This window comes from Sphaerodactylus townsendi, linkage group LG05, assembly GCF_021028975.2.
Source record: "Sphaerodactylus townsendi isolate TG3544 linkage group LG05, MPM_Stown_v2.3, whole genome shotgun sequence".
In the NCBI taxonomy this organism is placed as follows: Eukaryota; Metazoa; Chordata; class Lepidosauria; order Squamata; family Sphaerodactylidae; genus Sphaerodactylus; species Sphaerodactylus townsendi.
In genome coordinates this window covers 40,294,624-40,317,025 of record NC_059429.1, presented here as the reverse complement: position 1 = coordinate 40,317,025, position 22,402 = coordinate 40,294,624, and the positions used below count along the sequence as shown (strand labels likewise).

General features: G+C 41.5%; 1 protein-coding gene across 13 annotated transcripts in view; it reads right to left on the bottom strand.

The window, feature by feature from the left end:
- The window catches only part of TLCD4 (TLC domain containing 4), an 80,140-nt gene that overhangs the window by 15,954 nt on the left and 41,784 nt on the right, over positions 1-22,402 (bottom strand). For 12 of the 13 annotated variants that reach the window (XM_048497001.1, XM_048497006.1, XM_048497002.1 and 9 more), the window contains 4 exons: positions 11,923-12,088; positions 7,822-7,911; positions 3,295-3,353; positions 318-412 (listed from right to left, as the gene is read on the bottom strand). In XM_048497001.1, coding sequence (XP_048352958.1) covers positions 318-412; positions 3,295-3,353; positions 7,822-7,911; positions 11,923-12,080 — 402 coding nt within the window. In that variant the 5' untranslated portion in view covers positions 12,081-12,088. Of the gene's footprint in view, positions 1-317; positions 413-3,294; positions 3,354-7,821; positions 7,912-11,922; positions 12,089-12,359; positions 12,445-22,402 lie in introns of those variants that run through there. The other variant, XM_048497003.1, reaches the window with a different exon arrangement.

The window sequence follows — 22,402 nt, the reverse complement described above, 5'->3', positions numbered from 1 at the left end:
ACTTCTTTTAGTGTATTGTAGAATTTCAGTATTCTTTTCTTGAATTCTAAACATATTTACTAAGAATTAAGCATGTACTAATTTTCTTAAATTAGATCAACTACCTATAGATGTTTAGGACTGGGGAAATACAAAATCTTATCTTGATTGTAAGACAGAAATGAAGTTTAACAGAAAGATGCCAATGCTCTTTTTAATCATGATACAATATGAAAGCTATGAGTTCTCAGATACATAAAACTAAGATGTTACTATACCTGCTTGCTAAACCCACTGATCTAGTTACTAGGCTAGTATGAAATTATCAAGACACTCACCAGTACAAAGTAGTAAGCATAGAGTCCTAATAAATGGTGAATTACAAAAAATATATCCCCAATCGCCTTCCAGTAGAAAATAATAAGCAACAAATCTAGAGGGAGAAAAGAGAGAGAGAGAAAAGGCACTCTAAATTACTAATTAAACTATTGGCTGGCCAAAAGGTCATAATAATAAATATCTATCTATCTATCTACTAATTACCATTATTTCACTCCTAAAAGTTTCTACAATACAAGAATATGTATCCTGGTCCAAGGATGAAGTGATGTCTGGAGTCAATACTTCTCTCATCCTTTGACCAGGAGAGAAAGTTACATGCATTGAATGACCATCTATGATATATGTACTTGATCACGGCAACAAGATACTAAGTGAGAGACCTCTGATTTATGTCTCTGGCTTTGGTCACAGTATTATTATTACATTTCATCTTGATCTATTTTTGAAATTATGAATGTATTGCATTAATGTCTGGGGGCCCTTCTGTATTATTAATATTAATATTATTTGATACAGAATAAGGCCAATGGGTTGAAACACATTTGATCAGGGTCAGTAATAGTCCTTTGTATTGATATACATTTGTGAGGCTATTATGTGGGCCAAGATATGTGTTTTTAAGGATATTGTAATAAATATACATTCTTTGCTATATTTATTTAGTTTTACAGTCCAATCCAAAGGGGGGGGGGGAGTAGAGTGGCAGCTGAGTCTGAACCCCGGTGCCAATTCTAAATGGAGATTTGACAGTGGGTCACCAGAGGAGGAGAAAATACTCACCTCTCTCTGGGTAGCCCATTCTCCTGAACTATTTACGCCATGTTTTTTTGTATACATATGTCTGTGCTAATGAGAGGGGCTGTGCTAAAAATGCATTTGGAATGCCCCCCTCCACACTGATGAAGGCATTTGCAGTGGTGTCCCAACTTACAGAATTGGGTGCTGCAGAAGCTGGCCACCGGGGTAGATTCCTTGGTGTCAGTGTCAATGGCACTTTGTGCTGTGCTGGTGACACAGATGCCAGCGCAACCCTTCCACCGCTTCCAATGAGGCTTCAGCCCTCCTACTTTTTGGATTGCTTCAGTTATCCTTCTAACTTATAGATATTGAGCCCATATATGTACAGTGGTGGGATCCAAAAATTTTAGTAACAGGTTCCCATGGTGGTGGGATTCAAACTGTGGCATAGTGCCAATGGGGCTGGGCGGGGCACAATGGGGGCGTGGCCGGGCATTACGGGGGCGGGGCATTCCTGTGCAGGGCTTTGGCAAGGACGCAGCTGCTGCGCCGGTCCTTGGGCAGGAAATAAATGCATGCAGGCGCAGACTGCCATGCACACCGGTGCACCTCCTGCTAGATTGCTTCAAGTTCTGTGCGCTACTGCTGAGAGGAGGGGCGTAACTAAGGCAAAAATCACGTGGCAAAATCACCAATTAGTAACCCCCTCTCGGCACACACAAATAATTAGTAACCTACTCTCGGGAACCTGTGAGAACCTGCTGGATCCCACTTCTGTATATGTATATTGTTGTAACCCTTTCCTTTTCTTTTATCATGTAACCTCAAATTTATGTCAAGCCATTTCTGAAATTACATAATGATTTGTTTGTTTATCTGGATGCTCTTCTCTTTTGTCACCACTGAATTTCTCTTATAAGCTCTTTTTTATGATAAAGAATCCCTTATGTTGAATGTAGGAAATCACATTTTTCCATTCATGCAAGGCCAAATCGAAGGTATTTTCATATGATTTTTGGTCTAATTCTTCTAGAAACATTTGGAAATAGTTCATCTGTCAACAGTTTCTGTAGATAATTTGTTTCCCAGCAAAACAACTCATTCAAACAAAGTCTGTCAGTATATACACAACTTTTCAGAGAAACTGAGGCAGTATTGTAGAGCAGTTGTTTCCAATGGTAGATACACCCCATTTTTTGCATCTCACCATAGTCTTTGGTCAAATCACGTTTGCAAATGTTCATTTCATAAACTGAGAAAACTGAAAGAAGTCCCTGAAGGTACATCAAAGACTGCTACCAATGAGAAGCGTACTCATAATTATTTATTGGGTGCCCCCAATTAATAATAAATTCTCCTCCACCAAAAGCCTGAAGCATTTTTAGTACTAATTTTTAAACTAATTTTGTTTAGGGAATGGACAATGGTGCATATTCACATGTGTCTACAGAGCCCATTTAAACAGGGAAGAGAGGCAGGGAGAGTCAGATTTCATTTGGAAATAAAATTAAATAAATTGGATGACAAGCATCTTCAGATCTTTGCAGTTTCTTATGTCTGTGGCAGATTCCCAACCTTTTTTCACTCATGCACCCCTAGGCAATCCATTTCCCTAAAACCATATCGCCATATTGGCAAACCCATTACGTAATTTTTTTCACCATACCACCAAGTGCTCTGGGGCATAACCCTGGGGTACATGTACCCCAATTTGGGAATGACTGCTCTATAGGAACAAGTGCAATTAGGACAACAAATCTGCTTTAACGGCAAGACTCTTTGGTTCATTTCTCTTTCATTATAATCAAATGACTGATTCTAAACCAAGGCTAACTCTACAGGAGCAATAAAAGTGAAGTAATTCCTGTTGCACTATTAAACATTACTATTTGCACAGCTTGGAAATGCTAGAAGGTGGCTGAAGAAGTAAAAGTTTTAGAGCAACTTTGAAGTAATCCGTAATAGCAAAAAATGTTTTGCTTAATTTCACTGTGTATCAGCAATCAAATACTCACATGGCTCCTTATTCATATACCAAATAGCAAGAGAGAGTAAAATTACTAAAACAGTTATTCATCTTAGAGCTTGACTCTCCTAAAAGCCAATATTATCATAAATATTCTAGCTATCTTTTATATAGCTATGTGAACTATTATACATTTTCTAAATATACTGTGTTATGTTATCTTAAACCTTCTATACCCCTTCTCTAACACATGACTAATTTCAAATTACCTGAAATGAGGTAGCCTGTAGTAATGGCAAGATTTAGTTTCACTAAAGAAGGATCACCCCTATAAATAAAAACACAAAATTTATATTACGTCTCAATTTATGGCAGATAAATTGTTACACTGTCAGAATATCTCTCCCTCAATGTCCATGTCCCCTTTCCCAAATCTCAGAGCTGTAGAGGCTGCAACAGGAGAGGTTTTATTTAGCTAACCTTTATATAGAACATGATGGGGAAACAGCAGTTATTGAACATGAATATAAATTTTTGGAAGCTTCATTTATGAACCACAGAAGATAACAGAAAAGCTTACTATTAGAAAAGTGTGTGCAAAATGTGTTCTAGCTCTAGAAAAGCATATTTTCCTCTTTGCTCCAGCCATTAGTAGCTAGTGGTCTTAATATGGTACCTTAATATGGATTCTATCCCCTTGCTGGAAAAGGTAATTGGTAAACTCCCATTTTGGTGACCCATCCAGATGATTATGGTTTTGTCGTGACATAAGCAGATAAAGACTGGAACTACAGATGAAAAAATCTGAAGATTTTCTAAAACACCAGAGTTAATCTGCCACGCCTTACACAGAAAAAAACCTCCAACAGTCTATTCCACATTTTTTAATTTGCATCTTGCATTTTTTTAAATTAAAATCAAGCATTAAAATTTTTTGTATGATGCCCCATAACCGGTACCTGAAATGTAAATGTATTTCTATGCCTTGAGTAGGATTCTAGAGGAGGCAGTATATAAACCTCCTAAATAAATGTATGTGGCCTAAAAATGTACGAACTCCAAGAATGCTTGCTAAGTGGTCCTTCACAATTATTCTTTTCCTTATCCTCACCTTACGGGTATAGTGATTAATATCTTAGTTGCAATTTCCTAAATGTGACTCTGTTATCTCTAAAGAGACCATTAGTGCTATAACAGTAATATAGCCAAAACATAGCTTTGTCTTTTTACCCCAAAATGTGTAAAACTAAAACTTTCTTTTATATCTTGCTCAATTCAATCAAGACACTGTGGACTCCAACTAAGAATAAAACCTATGGCCTTTTCCACATGAGTTGTTTACTACATAACTTGCTGCCAAGTTTTTTTCTTTTAATTTCACATTTTTTCTCTATTTGGTTCCAGAAATGTTTTCCCTTCCTTTTTTAGCCTTTGCTTTTGAGAACACTGTTACCGTGATTTTTTCCCAACTTCCCTTGAGCATCCAATCATGTTGAAATGATCTTCATTTCTTCAGTTCACGAAACACATAGCCTTTATTTTTGCCCCTGCATAGTCTCCTCCCCCTACCTCCATTTTCAAAAAGAATTTTTAATAATTCTCTGTCAATGTATTGTCAAAGGCTTTCACGGCCGGGTTCAACTGGTTCTGGTGGGTTTTCCAGGCTGTTTGGCCATGGTCTGGTGGATCTTGTTCCTAACGTTTTGCCTGCATCTGCGGCTGGCATCTTCAGAGGTTTTTCACAGACTTCCCTCTGTGATACACCTCTGAAGATGCCAGCCACAGATGCAGGCAAAAAGTTAGGAACAAGATCCACCAGACCACAGCCACACAGCCCAGAAAACCCACCACAACCAATTCTCTGTCATATTGAACTAGGGATGTAAAGTTCAGGCAGAGACACACACAAGCAGGGTCAGTTGGATCAGCTTTGTCAGAACTTGAAATGGAATGTTCAGTTAGAGATAACAAACAAGCAGGAACAATTTTTGGGGGAGGGGCTACAATGTAACACTAAGCAAAAACACAAACCAAATCCATTGTGTGAGCTTTGTCAATTCCCTCTAGAATTCGAGATGTTACATTAAGGAGAAGATACACTTGCAGTCAGGAGAGAGTGACGCTGACAAGGGACTGCCACAGCAATAATCGTTTTAATAATCATTTAATAATCATTAATAATAATTACAGCAGCTCTGATTTCGCCCAAAAATGTGGTTCATTGTGTGTTTGGGGGTGTGTGGATTACTTGTTTCAGTGGTGTGGATTATGTGTTTCTGTCCCTTCAGGTAATGGTGCCCGCAACAGTGGTTTTTTGCTTCCATTTTGTGCAAGCACTTTGCTTTTATCCATGCCCCATGTAGTTGCCCAACCTCACCTTCAGGCATTTTCTCCTCCCCCTTCTCCTCTCTTCAAAGGGATTTTTTTCTTTTGTCATATCGAACTAGCAATGTAACACTGAGGCTGAAATACAAGCTAGCGGAATCAACTGGATCAGCTTTGCCAATTTCATATCGTACTACTGATATAACATTAGGGCAGAGAGCAATTTTGAACTGGGGGGGCAAGTGGAAGGAGTAATTGCTGCATGTAATTAGGGACTGTTCCACTAACGATCATGCATTACTGCAGATCAAATTTGGCCCAAAAATTGGATTCTTGGAGGGGGGGGGGGGGTTACATGTTTCTGTTCTTTCAGGTAATGGTGTTTGCTCCAGAAGATGTTTTGGCTTCCATTTGGGTTGATAGTTTTCCATAGCGGAAATAGAGGCAGAGCCATTTTGAATTGCCGTTTCAAAATGTAATTGTGCAGTAACACTAGAGTGCCTGCACAAAAGAAAAACAAATATTTTCAGCAGTAGCATGTGGAATAAATGCAACTGAAGAGACAAGGGGGGACCAAACCAACGGGGAGAAAGAAGGTGTGCAGAATGATTTAATAGAAAACATTTCCAAGACACATTTCACTGCTGGGAAAATCTGCGATAAACTGTGCAAGTGGAAAGCGTCTATGAATGGGAAACAGGATGCCCAAGAAACCTGTGAGTGAAAATCAGTTTCTCAGCCACTTCCTGGTTCATAGAAGACAACAAGGATATTCCATATGCCTGTTAACATAGAATTCATAGACAAAGCAAATACAGGAGTTACTAAAGAAATGGACAAATTAACTTTTTACTTAAGGTCTACCCAAAGTATTACAGTGTTTGAAAGAATGATTAACTTTTTAAAATGATGCTGTTTTTCTCTTATTAAACAAATGAGACTCAGCAGAAGAGTACATACTATTAGACATGTGAGTCTCACCATCAGAATTACTATCCAAGATATCCAAAATATATCCAAGATATCCAAAAATATATCCAAGATGCCCAAAATGACCAATCTGTGGGCAAAATTCTCATGACAAAATTGCATAGGCTGGGGAAAATCCTTACAGGATAGATGAAGCTTAAATGTCTTATACTGCCTACTTTGAAACCAGATTACACTAGAAATTTTAACGCACAAACACCGCAGGTAAGTGGCCATGGATATGAACCACCACATGCTTCTTTAAAAAGTCCACAACTTTTGAGTTACTGAAAGAAGCTTGAAATTTCACGGCAAATGTTTCATCAGAGAATCATTAGAGACTGTTACAGAATCTTGGATTTTACTTGCTAATATTTATATTAATTTGGATGTTGGGATGCAGGGATCAGCTATATTTTTCCTGTATTAGAAAAGGACATCAAGTTAAAAGGAATCAATATGACTTCTAACCCTTCTTCCTGTTCAATCAGATGCTTTAAGCTGCAGTTAACTATTTTTAAGTTATAGAGAAATTGAAGGAAGATTTCTTTTAAACTTCTGTATCTTCAGGTTACATGCAGATGATACTATTTTACTGGCAGAAAACAGCGAAGACTTGAAAAGAGTACTGCTGCAGAAAGTGCCAAACCAGGATTGCAACTGAACATCAAGAAGACTGGGGAATTACACAATATTAAGCTTGACAATGAAGAAACTGAAATAGTTTTAAGATTTTCTTTTCTTGGGCTCCATCATCAACCAAAGGGGAGTCTGCAACTGACATCAGAAGGAGATTGGGACTGGGAAAACCCCCATAAAGGAGTTAGAAAATATAGTTAATTGTAGGAAAGTGTTGCTGATGACCAAGTCACTTGAGCTGCTTCAGATTTATTCCAGTCACTTTTCTTTTGTACTACTTTCAGTTGAAATCCATAGCAGTATTCATAGCAATATTTATTTTCTAGAGACAGTCTTGTTTTGCACGTTTTGGAGGAAATAAATGGCCTCAAACACTATTCTGAACAGGAAATCAATTAAAATAATTAATAATCAACCGGATTTACCAACAGTGTACTGTTGTCTAATTATTGATGCTACAACAGTTTCCTTTTACTCACTCCAGTTCATGAGTCATATTATTTGCAAACTGTGCAAGAAACAGTTATATGTTTAATTGACAGTTATTGTTATCTAGGGATTAAAATTTTTAGCATTATGAACACAATTCTCAGAAGATCTCACCCTCCATCTCTACTTTATAATCACACAAATGTGAACATTTTAGAAACCATGTTCTTCAACTGGTAAAGATCTGCAGAAGCTTTAAAACAATTTGATCCACTTGTTCAATTCATTTATACCCCACCTTTCTCCCCAACGGGGATCGAAAGCTGCTTACATCATTCTCCTTTCCTCCATTTAACACTTAACTGTTTTGAGAATAAGTAGGGTAAGGAAAAGAAAGAAGGGAAAATGGATTCATGAGCCAGGATCTCCCTTACCATACATGGTCAGCATTAACAGCTTCATCGTATAATAAAATATAGAAACAAAATGGTCCAACCACCAAGGCATGGAATGTCGATACTGTCCTAAAAAGAGGCAAAAACAGTCTTGTTAGGAATGTTCTGGCTGTACCAATCTAAAAATGGAAAACTGCAATTTAAAGTAGATATTTTTATACATTTTCAGTTACAATAAGGAAAATCAAATCTGCTGAAAAAGCAATAAAGGAAAATCTTATTTAATCTGGTATACAAAGTGATAGAAAAACTATAGCTTGTGCTCTGATGTGTTATTTCAAAGTGCTGATTCTACACATGTGATTCAATTGTTATTAACTTGTGATGGTTGCTGAATGCTGGCTAGATAAACTGTTCTAAAAGGCACACAGTTTTAAGGCCATCACTGAGTTCTTTCAGTGGACAACTAGGAGTAGACTTAACTACATGGCCCCTCTGCAAACAAGGGAAGATGACACCAAAAGGGAACATCCAGTGATCATTTGGTATTTGCTTAGATCAGTCATTGAGATTTATATTCTGATCATCATAGTATTTCAGTGAAAAATGTCCTGCAGATATTGTATCAACTGATTATTGCAAGGATCAGAAAATTAAAGTGACGGGCAGCCCAATCCGGGGTAGGGGCGTGCAAAAGGACTCCTGGAATTGGTGCAGCCTTGCGCTGAGTAGTAAATGCACCAGTGTTGCGGGCAAATACCCAAAAATGTGACATAAATCTGTTTTGAGCTATGGAGGATTTTCCCAACAGCTGGGGGGGTTTCTTGTTTTTGCTGCCTTCCAACACAACCTGAATCCCCTCTGGAGGCAAAGCGGCGGTGTGGCAGCAGCACCATCCCCGGCCGTTGCAGCCCTCTTTTTTGGGCTGTTAGTTGTGTTCAGATACTTTCTAAACAAATAACCCAATTCCAGATGGGCAGCTATGTTAGTCTATAGCAGCAAACTAAAACAGGGGTCCAGCACTCTTTAAAGAAACAAACTTTATTCCAGCATCAGCTTCCATGAGTCAGAGCTCACTTCAACAGATGTAAGAAGCGTATATCAAAAGGTTGATAAATTTATATGAAAGGCTGCAAAGAAAGGTGGGAAGAGATGTTTTTTTTAAAAAGCTAGTTAAAAATAAAATCCAATAAAAAGCATAATCTACCTACCCAGAGTGGGTGAGGAGGACCATTCCCAGCTGATGACACCTAATCCTGCTTTGTTAGTCTATCAGCAACTAAGAGGGACCCTCATCCACTATTGAGTAAATTGCTCTTTTAAATAGATCTTGGTTTTAAACTGGCTTCTCATTGTAACAACTTGCCTATCCTTATCAGTCCTTGGTGCAATGGATGGAGTGTCAAACTAGGCTCTGTGCGATCCAGAATCAAACCCCTATTCTGCCATGGAAGCTCACTAATGACCCTGAGTCACTCACATACTCTCAACCTCATCTACCTCACAGGGTTGTTGTGAAGATGTAATTAAAGAGAATGATGTAAGTTCTTTTGAGTCCGCATTGTGGAGAAAAGTGGGTTGTACATGTAGTAAATAAATATAGCTGAAGGTGGGAGGGAGATAAAATGTAGACAGAAAAGTTGGTTGGATACTGGGTGAGCAGGAAGGAAAAAACAAGAGGCTAGGGGGGCTTTCAGGAAAGGGAAAGAAGAAATTGTGGGACAGGGGGAAATTAGATGCCCCCTGCAAGTCTTTGGAGATCCCCACTCATCAATATAACATTCTCAATATGCCATGTCTGTGGATACTTAAATTTGGAAACTGATAAAAAGTAAGTTGATTTGTGAGAAACAGGGACATAGGTATAGATTTTTTATGGGGGGTTGGGGGCGGGGCCTCCACAAGCCCCGTCCCGGTCTCAGTGGTTATAAAAGCAGCTCTCCAAGGCCGGGGACAGCAGACTCCTCTGCCCTGCCCTCCCTAGCCCCCCCCCCCAGCTGGGCTCCCAGCCGGCAGCCCCTTCTGCCCTCCCCTCTGGGCAGAGGTGTAGCTAGGGAAAATGGAGCCCAATGCAAAATCTGAGTCCCCCCCCCCATGGGCAGCTGCTCTAATGCTGGACTTCACCCCCAAACAGCATCACTTTTAATGGTGTTTAAACTAGAGAGCCCAAATTCTCCTTTTAAATCCACCTTAAAGGGAGAATCTGGGATCCCCAGCTAAAACAATATTGAAAGTGATGCTGTTTTGAGGTGGATTCTCCCCCACTCTGAAACAGCATCACTTTCAATGTTTAAACTGGGGACCTCAGATTCTCCCTTTAAATCCATGCTGAAGGGGGTGGATTTTAAAGGAGAATCTGGGGAAATTTTGGGGGTGCCTGCTGTCAAGGGTGCAATTGTTAAGCTAGCAGCACCAAACTTTCAGGGTATCTTTAGGAGACTCCTAATGATACCACCCAGTTATGGACCCTCAAAAGTGTAGCCCCATCTTCTATTAGATCCTATTGGAAACAATGGGGGATGGTGCACCCCCTTTGGGAGTCCATAACTTTGGACCCCCTGAACCAAACCTAACCAAACCTGGGTAGTATCATCAGGAGTGTCCCCCCCAAAACCCCTGCAATTGTGCTGCTAGCCTAAAAACTGCGCCCCTGCAGGTCAAAAACAAAAAAACCCACTAAAAATACAAAAAAAAACCACAAACGGGGGGGCGGTGCTTCGGACATGTAATGGGGGGTTTGAACCCGAGGACTCCCCCTTACCTACATCCTTGGTGGGAAAGAAGAACAAAAGAAGCCAGGAAAGTTGAGAATATGGGGGATGCCAGGAGGAGTAAAAGAGGAAATAGTGTAGAAAGGGGGATATTATAGGGGATAGTCAGGTGCACCACTATGGTGCAACTGGGTACCCTTCAGCTGACCTCAACTCAGCCAGCACCATGTAACTGGCCCTAGCCCAGCAACTGGAACAGTGCAACTGGGCCATAGTTTTCCCAGCAGAGGCTGTCGGGGGAGGGAAAACTAGAGACAGTGAGATAAAAGAGGCTGGCTACTGAGTGGGAAGGAGAGATGGAAGCAGGACAAGGAAGAGGCTATGGAAGCATTCAAGAATTAGAACAAAGGAAATGGTGAGGGAGGGGGAAATGAGATGCCCTCTCCAAGTCTTTGTGGGTGGACTACTTTTTGAATATTTACACTTCACGCATCTGATAAAGTGCGTTCTGACTCATGAAAACCTGTCCTGGAATAAAACTGTTTGTGACTAAAGTGCTACCAGCTTGAAGAGCTACAGCACTAAAGCATCACAGAGAAAAATTTGCCTCAGTTTAGCAGATCTGTGAACATGTAATAACTGTGTGCTTCTTCATTTGGTTTAATGGCAGCAGCAGAGCTTCTTCTATACACAAAGGCCCCATGCATGCATCAAGAGCTTACAGAGGTCTTTGGAATGGAGTCAGAGTCTTTAATAAATTAGAACCTGTAATTGGCTATTTCAAAGGAACAAAAATTATAGAAAGAAAATATCTTTTGGTGTGTCACAGTAATTTGCTGTTCATTATTTCAGGAGGAATGCTTGTTCAGTTTTTACATTCAAATATCTTTTTGGCTCATACTAAGGAATGTTAAATTATCAGAAAGTTAACATTCTGCAGTGCTTCTCTGTTAAAGAATGCTCATTGATGGCAGAGGAAAAGATCTAATGCCCATTTATTTTGGAACTACAGCAGCAGTGAGAAACATGTATACATCTCACTATATTCTCTGTTTTTCCATGACTTACCATGTCAAAATAAAACATGTATTCAAAGCAGTAACTATTGCAATTATAATAAGCAATTTACTTTCATAGTAGGTTATGAGGTTTCTCCCACTAAAATACTATAGTGCAACATGTGGGCTATAAAAAGGAATGGGAAAAAGAAAGAAAAAGAAAGGTTATGCTAGATATGGTACAAACCACAGGTGACATGCACTTATTCAGATCAGGTGGCATGCACTTATTCAGGGTAATAAGAATAAAAATATACTAGACCTCACAAAAGGCAGAACAAAAGACTTTCTGAATTTTCTAAATACAAGATTATACATTTGTAATAATTTATTTTCATTCCATGTAGGATGCTACTATTTATAAACTTTACCTTGAATTCCATTCAATCTTCTTGTTTTGGTCAAGATTATTAAAACCGCAAGTTAAACGTGCAGACAGCCAAGAACTTATTACATGGAAGAGAAGTTGAAATATAGCAAAACTACTAACACCAACTCCCAGAATGAGTTTATTGGAGACCGCCATCATTCTTCAGCCTATCAAAAAGCAAACAGAGTTTCACAGGTGAGCAGCTGCTCAATGGTGAAATGCACACAAAGCAACAACCATCCTGATTCTTAAATCAACAGTAAAGATAATGAACCCATAGTTTGCCCTTTAGAAAGCCCTAGGGCAGGTGTGTGTGTGTGTAAAAGGAAGCTATACCCAGCTAATTGGCTACCACAAAACATTAAAGAAACCAGTCTGCTTTATGGTTGCCAACCCCCAATTGGTACTTGACTGGCCCATTATACATGGAACACTTACCTCAGGCCTTTTAGCTGCACAGTGGGCCTGTAGTGTGGTCTCCTTACGTTTCTGTGTTTATACGTGAGGAGCCATTCACTGTCTGCCCCACAGCTGCTTGCTGAAATCTCAATGGGTCTCTGCTTTTCCTGATTCTCTTAACTCTGCCCATTACCTCCCTCTTAAAAGCACAGATCTCAGCACACTTGGTAGTTGCAAGTTAAAGTGCTTTGTCAAAGTCCTTTAAATTGCTGTTATATTGATATACCTGTGATTGCAGTTGTATTAATATTGTAACACACACACACAGAAAGAAAGAGGCAAAGCAATTCCTTAGAGCACAGAAGGGGACCATCCTAGAGTTGATATTCTCTGTCCCTCCCCTCCACACACAGACTTCCTGCTGCTATTGTTGCTGCCACTGGAGGACACAGAGGCTTGCTATTTCCAAGCACTCTCTGTTGTTGCTGTTGTTATTATTATATCAATATATCAATATGAGAATTAGAGGTCAGTCCATTTTGGCTAAGCCTGTGTGAATGAGCTTCTTTTCTGTGACTTAAAGCAGCTGGCAACATGGGAGTGGGAAGGTTGGCCGTGGGCAGAGGGAAGATGTCCAGGGCAAAGCTGTGCTCACTGGCAAATAATTGTCCAGCATTTTTAATAATAGCACAACACCTGAAAAACATAACACTTTTGGATTGTGTTGAAGGGCCTGCTTGATGGACAGTCTTGGGATGGGAACTTTCCCCTCAGGAGTGTCTGCACAATCACACAGAATTTTGTCCGTTTGTCGCCAAATAATCATGATTTACTTCAACCTACAAACGAAGTCCCTACTTCAGCACACAGAAAATCTTCAGGCACCCCTTCTTCATCTAAGAATTCTCCTCTAAGATAGTGAACACTGAGCCAGTTTTTCACAAACAAGGATCTTCCAACACTCAAGAAGGGCAAAACAGCAAGGGACAGATGAACAAATAATTGTCTTTCAAAAACCCCTCACCATACTCTGTCTCAGGGGCTTCAAATAACAGCTACTAGAAATCTGAAGTCCACTGGTGCAGTTGGTCACGAAAGGACAAAGCACCAAACTTGAACAAGGGGGATCTCTAGGGGGAAGAGGAAGATACCACTGAGGCATCCTTTTGTTGGAGGCCTTGACAGATAATCTGGAGTTCTGTTTATCTCCTGATTATCTGTCAAGGCCTCCAACAAAAGAATCAGTATACAGGCCATACAACCACCCAGAATTTGATCTGTCATACACAATTAAGAAGAATTATAATAAAATTCTATTGTTACTAAATATATAGGAATAGGGTATCCCACATAAAGGGTATTGGATGTCTCCACAGAGATGGGCTGATGGCACTTCTGGGTGCACAGGTAATGTCCTTATCCTGCCATTCTGCCAGGGCAGCAGGGGCTCAGGGCAGCATTCATGGTTTTTCCTTTTCCATTTTATCCTAACAACCCTATGAGGTTAGACTGAGAGTAGGCTGGCCCAAGTTTGTAGAGTAGTTTTCATAGAAACATTCCAACAACTACACTATTCTGATGCTCTCTCCTTAGTAGATGCTAGGGTTTTTGCTTTTTATTTTTATAACCAAAAAAAATAGTTTATGCTTTTTATTTTTATAACCAATGAATTTGATTATAAATAAATTTAATTTTTTCTAAATATCTGCACTCATAAAAATGCCTTACTTGGGCCATGTTTACCACAGTATAAACATAAGGCAGAGAAATTCCTACACACAACCAGGGGGATTTGGAGTAGGTAGCCGGGAAAGGCCTAGATTTATTAAATGAATTAAGAAAGTCTGCTGATTATCCTGCTTCCAAAAATCATTGAGGCTTTATCCCTCTACAGCCCTTCTCTTCATCTGTCTCTATCAGAGCAGTAGCCTTTTGCTTCCTCTTTTGCTTGAGGGCTTCTGGAAGGCTGTTTCTGCACAGGTCAAAATTTCGGCTTGGTAAAACACCATTTTGGGGGAAGCCTTCACACAGGCGCTGCTGCAGAATCGATGCAGTGTCGCTCTCTCCCCCCAAATGGTGTTTTTAAACCTTGCTCCCGGAGCAAGGTTTTTGGAAAACGCCAGCTTCCATCCAGTGCCAAGCGAACGGAACCAGGTGGAAGCCAGCGTATTTCCCACGCCGCTCCCAGACTCCTCCTACCTCCTTCCACCTTCCATCACTCTGTGGAGGCCAGGGGACACGCCTCCTGGCCTCTGACCCCAGAGGCATCGCTCTGGACACAGGGGCATAAACCCTGGCCTCCACAGAGTGACGGAAGGCGGCAGGAGGTAGGAGGCGTTCGGGAACGGTGCAGCCTTTGTGAAGGCTGCGTCGCTGGCTGTGGATCCAGTGGGGCCGTTCATGTGAACAGCCCCTGGGGGTGCATCGACGTGAACTTTGCCGATGCACCCCTGCACAGCTGGCCGTGCAGAAATTGCCAAAGTTCCTGTGATGTCTTGTAATGCCTTTGAACTAACAGCCAAATTGTTTAAGTTGGAGCTAACCTGTCCCTGAATAATGAAAAGAACCATCTAGAACCTTAGCGGCTTCACCTCGCTGCTGAAAACATACAGCTGCTTAACTTACCTACTGACATTTTGTTGTAGTGATGCTTCTTCAGTTGGGGAAACAATGTCTCTCACTTGCAAGCTACACTAAATATATAGCTCTGACAAAAGCCCCACCCTCTTATTTTAGCCAATGTCAGCTAGCTCGTATGCCATAAAATGCTTTTTAAAAAATTATGACAATGTCAGCTAAAATGCCAACCGAACAATCAATAGTGATGGACAGTCTTGAACTTTCTAAATATAAACTTTACCTAGGATGGCTGAAACAGCTAACCTGTAATGTTTACATTAAAACTTTAAAACCTTGTTTAGATATAGGGATGCATTACCAGATGCATCCCATGTGAGGTAGGTTAGGCTGACACTGTGTAATTGGCCCAATGGCTTTTCCATTACCGCTTCACATATAACCCATTCAACACAAGTTATATGGCTGGGATTCCTTGGCTGATCAACAGGGGATGACATCGACTGCACCTATGGAAGATCCCAAAAGCACCACCACAAACCTATCTGCACTGCCTGGAGGATGAGGCCTCAGTTCTAGCCCAGTTGCTTGCTTTTGTAAAGTTAAAATTATTGTTAATGGCTGGAAGCCCTGACTTTTCATTTTTGCTTTTGGGAGGCTCACATATATATCTCCCAGGGATAAACTCAAAACATACAACTGTCATACTGTTCCCCTGCCACCATTTGAGCTACCAGACAGGTCTTGTGAGTTTTCAGTTGTAGTATCTTTTGACATCCAAATGGCTTCCCTTTCTAAATATTTGTTCTTGTTATGGATATGAAAAGAAATGCCAAGGGCTTTTGTTACCAGCATTGTGACTATTAAGTGGATAAACATTTGCTTAGGAATGCTGTTGGGATGGCTGTCATTGTTGCTACACTGCCTCTTTCTTCTATGGCTTTTAATGTCTTTTGGGCATTGCCACTGATGATCACAACTAGTTACATCAATGAGATTACATCTCCCCTTCCCATTGCCAAGTCTGGTGTGGCTCCAAGTCCCACCCCCCACCTTTGAGTGCAGTGGCAGAAGTGGCTGGGAGCTGGAGCTGAGCCTGTGGCCACCATTGCCAGCTCTAAAAGTAAGTGTGGGTGCTTCACTTTGAGGGGAATTCAACACACCTTGTGTGTGTGTGCGTGTGCATGTTCAGATTTTTCTGCAAGCTTAAGAAGTCCCCCAAGGAAAATATGCTTAGCATTGGTATGGCCCTGAACTCCTATTTAGAAATCTGCAGATGGGCCACATGTCATTATTAGCTATAGACAGCTGAATATGCATACATTATGGGTGATTTCAATTTATACATCTTATCTTAGGCAGGGCTTTGGACCAGATAATCAGTAATCTTTTTCTAATTGTATGAATGAATAGTCTAAAATGTGCAGCAGTCTCAAAAGAAAAGATTTATGCCACAGTAATTGAGGTGTCCTTCAGAACTTGTATGAGCAAAATCTGTAAAAACATGAGTAACGTTTTCCTCCTTCCATAGTTACGCATGAAACTGCCCTATAGTGAATAAGATCTTTGGTTCATCAGGATCAATATTATCTACTCAGCTTTCCCGTGCCTCGAATAAAGGACTTTTAAATCACCTGCTACCTGATTCTTTAACTGGAGATGCCAAGATGTCAGGTCAGAGGTGAAGCTACAAGGGGACCAGGGGGTGCATGTTGCACCGGCGTGCAATAGGGGGCGAAAAAATTCAGGTTTGTTTTTTGTATTTTTAAGTGTTTTTTAGTTTTTGGCCTGTAGGGGACGCAGTCTTTAGACTAGCAGCACCAAAATTTCAGGGTAACTTTAGGATACTCTCCTGATGATACCACCCAGGTTTGGTGAGGTTTGGTTCATGGGGTCAAAAGTTAAGGACTCCTAAAGGGGGTGCCCCATCCCCCATTGTTTCCAATGGGAGCTAATAGGAGATGGGGGCTACACTTTGAGGGTCCATAACTTTGGACCTTCTGAACCAAACTTTACTAAACCTGGGTGGTATCATCAGGAGAGTCTCCTAAAGATAACCTGAAATTTTGGTGCTGCTAGCCTAAAAACTGCGCCACCTGCAGGTCAAAAACTGAAAAAACACTAAAAAATACAAAAAACACAAACGAACATGGGGGGCGACTGCAAAACTCAGATTTTGCACCGGGCTCCATTTCCCCTAGCTCCGCCTCTGTCTCGGGCATTCTGCAAATGAAGCAGATACTCTTCCACTAAGCCACAACCCCTCCCTTGCCCAGTCCCAGCTCATGATAAGCAAGTTTTTCTCACATAATATTGTCAATGGTACCAACATAGTTGCCTTCAAATAGACCACCATATGTAACCGGTTCACTTTCCTGAAATTACTGTATGGAATATAAACATTACTTCACACTGGAAATTAGTCAACCATTAATTTTACTGCTTCTGGCTCCCATCCAGAACATAACATACACGATCCATTGTCTACAATAACTCTAAGATACAACTATCCCTGTTCCTACGTGTTTGACTTGAAGCATTCCTGAAAAACAGTCCTCATTCGAGAAGTAAAGAACAAGGCTGACAAGACCAGATAAATACCCAAGAATCACTTTGCACAGAGTAGGGGAAGTGATAGAATGCCAATCATTATCCCCTATAACTCCCACCTAAAACCTTCGTGAATTATCAAGGATCAGCTTTTCAGGAAGACGATGCTTCCCATTCAAAACTCCTGGGGAGTGGGGGTTTCACTGAAAGTTCTGCAGCCTGAAGTAATTAGTCACCAACATCTATATACTATCTAAAAAGAGACAGAAGAAACTAGCCCTTGCCACCAACTCCAATGCAGATCTGTCCCCATATCCATTCAAGTGACACCATCACGGGATTCAACACGGGATTCAATGACATAATCTGTAGTACCAAAAACTCTTTTGATCTGCGCTATCATATGCCAACAATATCTTTCTGCCAGTTATGTTGTTCAGTTGTCCAGACTTGACATCTAACTAATGGACAGAAATCAGCAGTGAAAATGAAATCCATAAGAAACCAGTAAGAGAGCATTTCAACTTCTTTGGCTATTCAATAATAGATTAAAATAGTACTGTTCAAGAGAATTTCAAAGACTTCATTAGGAAGCTGCTGCGTTGGCATTCACATGCAAATTTGGCACTTGCACATATGGTCTCAACAGGAACAGAGTACAATTGTACAGTATTAAAGGTAATTATCCTTCTTTATAGGTTATGTACACTAATCATCTTGCCCTGTCTTCAACAGATGAGAATGATACACCAATTTACTTTTGAATTGTTATTGTATTCATATATGTTCCAAAATATAATGTCACATGTTTGGGTCTTGGAATGCTGAGTGTTCTGGACTGTCCTTGCAACTCTCCACCCTTCGACTTTGTAGTGTTTATGCTTATTTCATGTTATTTGTTAGACTTATAATGATCTCTCTGCATGTAATACTTTATGCATCTAACAAAGTGTACACTGGATGATAAAAGCTCAGGTCACAATAAATGTGTTAGTCTTTAAGATGCTGCAAGAGTTAATGTAAAATTTCATTACTTACAGTGCCAGGTTTGCACAGGTGTTAAACTGCTGCTAAACTGCATATTTCAAAAATCTCAAATCAGATGTGTAAAAGAGGCTCACCAAAATAAAACTAGGCACTATATAGTAAGGGAATGGAGAATGCAAAATCATAGCTGGATCCATCTGTATACCTCATGCCAAGTTCAACATAAAGATTTCTGCCTACAAAAATTGTCCTGTATTGTAAATTTTAAGTAGTAAATCTATTCCTCATTCCAGGACAGTTTTACCACAGAAGGGACACTTCTCAAACAAGAGTTTCCTACACTGGTGGTAATACCAAATGAGATATTAGACGCTAGCTAAGAAAGCAAGAACTGGGAAATTAAAACTCAACACAATAAGATACCCACCCACCCATCGACAATCATTTATAAAAGAAGTGTGAAAATTAGAGTGGTGACAATGACATTTCCTGACTTTATTTATTGCGCAATCTGGGGTAATCTTCCCAGAAGTCAATAATCAGTAGTAAATCTATACTAGTTAAAATATCTATGTAAAATTAGTTAGCTTTGATATGGTTTCCCTATTCACCAAGGTCCCCATAGGAGACACCATCGCACTCATTAACCAGATTTCCCCTAAAGACATTACAGCCCTGTTTCAACATTGCCTCACCACAAGCTACTTCCAATGGGATAATGAATTCTATGAACAGAGAGATGGGGTAGCCAGGGGTAGCCCTCTTAGCCCTGTAATAGCAAATTTTTACATGGAACACTTTGAGAAACAAGCCTGGAAATAGCACCAAAAAAAGCCCACTATATCAGTGGTTCTCAACCTGTTGGTTGAGACCCCTTTGGGGTCGAACAACCCTTTCACAGGGGTCGTCTAAGACTCTCTGCATCAGTGTTCTCCATCTGTAAAATGGATAAATGTTAGGGTTGGGGGTCACCACAACATGAGGAACTGTATTAAAGGGTCACGGCATTAGGAAGGTTGAGAACCACTGCACTATATGGTTCCATTATGTGGATGACTTGTTCACAATTTGGAGTCATGGAGAAGAACTAAACCAGTTTCTGGACCATGTTAACAATATCCACCCTAACATCCAATTTACTATGAAAAAAGAAAACAAGGGAAAACAACCATTTCTAGATGTCTTAGGCCGTTTCCGCGACGCGCCAAAAGTTAGCGACGGGCCGGATGACGCCGCAGAAATTCAAGCGACGCATCCCAAAAAAAGCGTTTCGACAATAAGACAGGCGGAGCTGCCAGTGGCGCCCGCGAGCTCCCGTGCGAGAAATGTGACGGTTCGCGACGTGAAGCGCTTAAGTGAAGCGGGCGCTCGCATGACGCGTTTCCGCCTGGCGCGACTTGGCGGTTGCGGCAGGTCCCGGACGCCATTTCAGACGGCTTAGCTCGCGCGGCGGCTGTTCCGCGATCGAAAGGGCGCCGAAAGGTCACATGGGAAAGTTAGTGGTTTTAAGCTGTTTTCTGAATAGCCACCGCCTTCGCGCCGGTTTAGCTGCTGACGGCGCTGACTGGGCGATTCGACTCTCACGCTGGTACAGCTGCGGCGGGCGAACGCTCTCGCTCTGACGCTTCTTTTTCCGTTGCGACGACGTCATATTTTGCCCGTGCGGAAACGGCCTTAGTCATCTGCAAACCAAACCAACAATTGGGCCACACAGTACACATAAAACCTACACAAACTGATAGATATCTACATAAAAACTCCAATCATCACCCAGGGACAGAAAAGGAGAACAATAAAAACTTTGGTTGATTGTGCAAAAAGAATCTGTGAACCCCACATCTTTAAAGACGAACTAAATCACCTAAATTGGGCTCTACAGGCTAATGGTTACTCCACTACAGACATCAGAAGAGCTGCAAAACCAAGAAAAAACCATAGGCAAAAAGATAAACAGCCACCCAGAGGGAAAGTGTTCTTACCATACCATACAGGGGTGGGCAATTATTTTTTCCATGGGGCCGCATAAGAAACAGAAAATATTGTGGAGGGCTGGGCCAAAAGGAAGGGGGGCGAGGCGCTTTTGAAAGCCCCGCAGAAGCCGGCAGCCGAGGCAACCAGCTTCTGCGGGGCTTTCAAAGGCGCCTCGCTCCCCAGCACGGCAGCTGGGCCAGTCAGGGTCATCCGGCGGGCCGGATGTGGCCCGTATAATGCCCAGGTCTGCATTAAGGGAATCACTGATCATATAGGGCAGTGATAGCGAACCTTTTTGAGACCGAGTGCCCAAATTGCAACCCATACCCCACTTATTTATCACAAAGTGCCAACCCGGCAATTTAACCTGAATGCTGAGGTTTCAGTTTAGAAAAAAACGGTTGGCTCCCTCTTCCTCCACCCCACCTGCTCGAGCAGGAGCCAGCCTGCTGTAGCCTCCAGCAAGTCCCACGCGCACCGCTCTGTGCCTCTCTAGCATCTCTGCCTCCTCTGCGCCACCCCCTCGGGCAGCAGCCACGGTGGTGCTCGCATAGAGGCCCAGGCCAGCCTAGATGTGTGTGTGTGTGGGGGGGGTGATTTTCTGCCCCCCACATGACAAACTCTGTGTGTGCGTGCCCACAGAGAGGGCTCCATGCCACCTCTGGCCCTTGTGCCATAGGTTCACCATCACTGATATAGGGAAACTGATGATGAAAATTAACCTCCAAACAATCTACAGACCCACTAAGAAAATTCAACAAATGCTACGTTCAGCAAAAGATAAGAGGAATCCTCTAACTTCTGCAGGAGTCTACTGCGTACCATGTAGCTGCGAACAAGTCTACATAGGGACCACCAAATGCAGTGCCCAGACACAAATCAAAGAACATGAAAGGCACTGCAGACTAATTCAGCCGGAAAAAATCAGCAATAGCAGAACACGTGATAAACCAAGCTAGGCACAGAATATTATTTGAAAACACAGAAATTCTGGACCACTCTGACAACCACTATGTCAGACTACACAGAGAAGCCATTGAAATCCACAAGCACATGGACAATTTCAATAGAAAGGAAGAAACCATGAAAATGAACAAAATTTGGCTACCATTACTGAAAAACACTAGAATCAAGTCAGTGACTAATGAACACCACCCAGACAAAGGATGTCTCCAGGCAGTAAGCAATCAAAGGGATCAAAAAGCCAGCCTACTACAATGCAGATGCCCTCACTAATTGATTATGCTATCTTCATGGTTATTCACATGCTAAATGGGTGGATTCCACCGAACACATGCAAATCAAGCTTGCTAATTGTACCCTTTGCACTTTTTAACAGGCAAATGGCTCTTTCTCCCACCCTGGACATTCCACAGGTATATATATTCCACTTGTTTTACTACCATCAGATCTTCTGAAGATGCCAGCCACAGATGCTGGTGAAAATGCAACTAGAACACGGCCATACAGCCCGGAAACCACACAACACCCCACTGGTAAAAGGCACTCCTGGCTATAGCTGCCACCTGATTATCCAGAAGTAGGACTGGGACGAAGAGCACCACCACACTTTGAACCTGTTCCTTCAAGGAGAGCGCAGCCCTATTCAGAACAGGTGACACCTTAAATCCTGGGTCGGACCTTCTGCTCAGCATTTCTGTTTTGTCAGGATTAAGCTTCAGCTTAGTAGCCTTCATCCACTCCAAAACTGCTTCCAGGAATTAGTCCAGGATTTCCACAGCCTCCCTGAGATCAGATGCAAGTACGAGATAATGTCATCCATATACTTGTGACAGCCCAACCCAAATCTGATCACCTCGCCCAGAGGTTTCATGTAGATGTTAAAGAGCACAGAGGACAAGAAAGAACTCTGAGAAACTCCTCAGGCCAAAGGTCAAGGAGCTGAGCAGAACTTTTCAAGCACCACCTTCTGAAACCTATTCCGAGGTAGGTCTGGAACCATCACAGAACATTGCCTCCAAACCCAGTCCAAATAG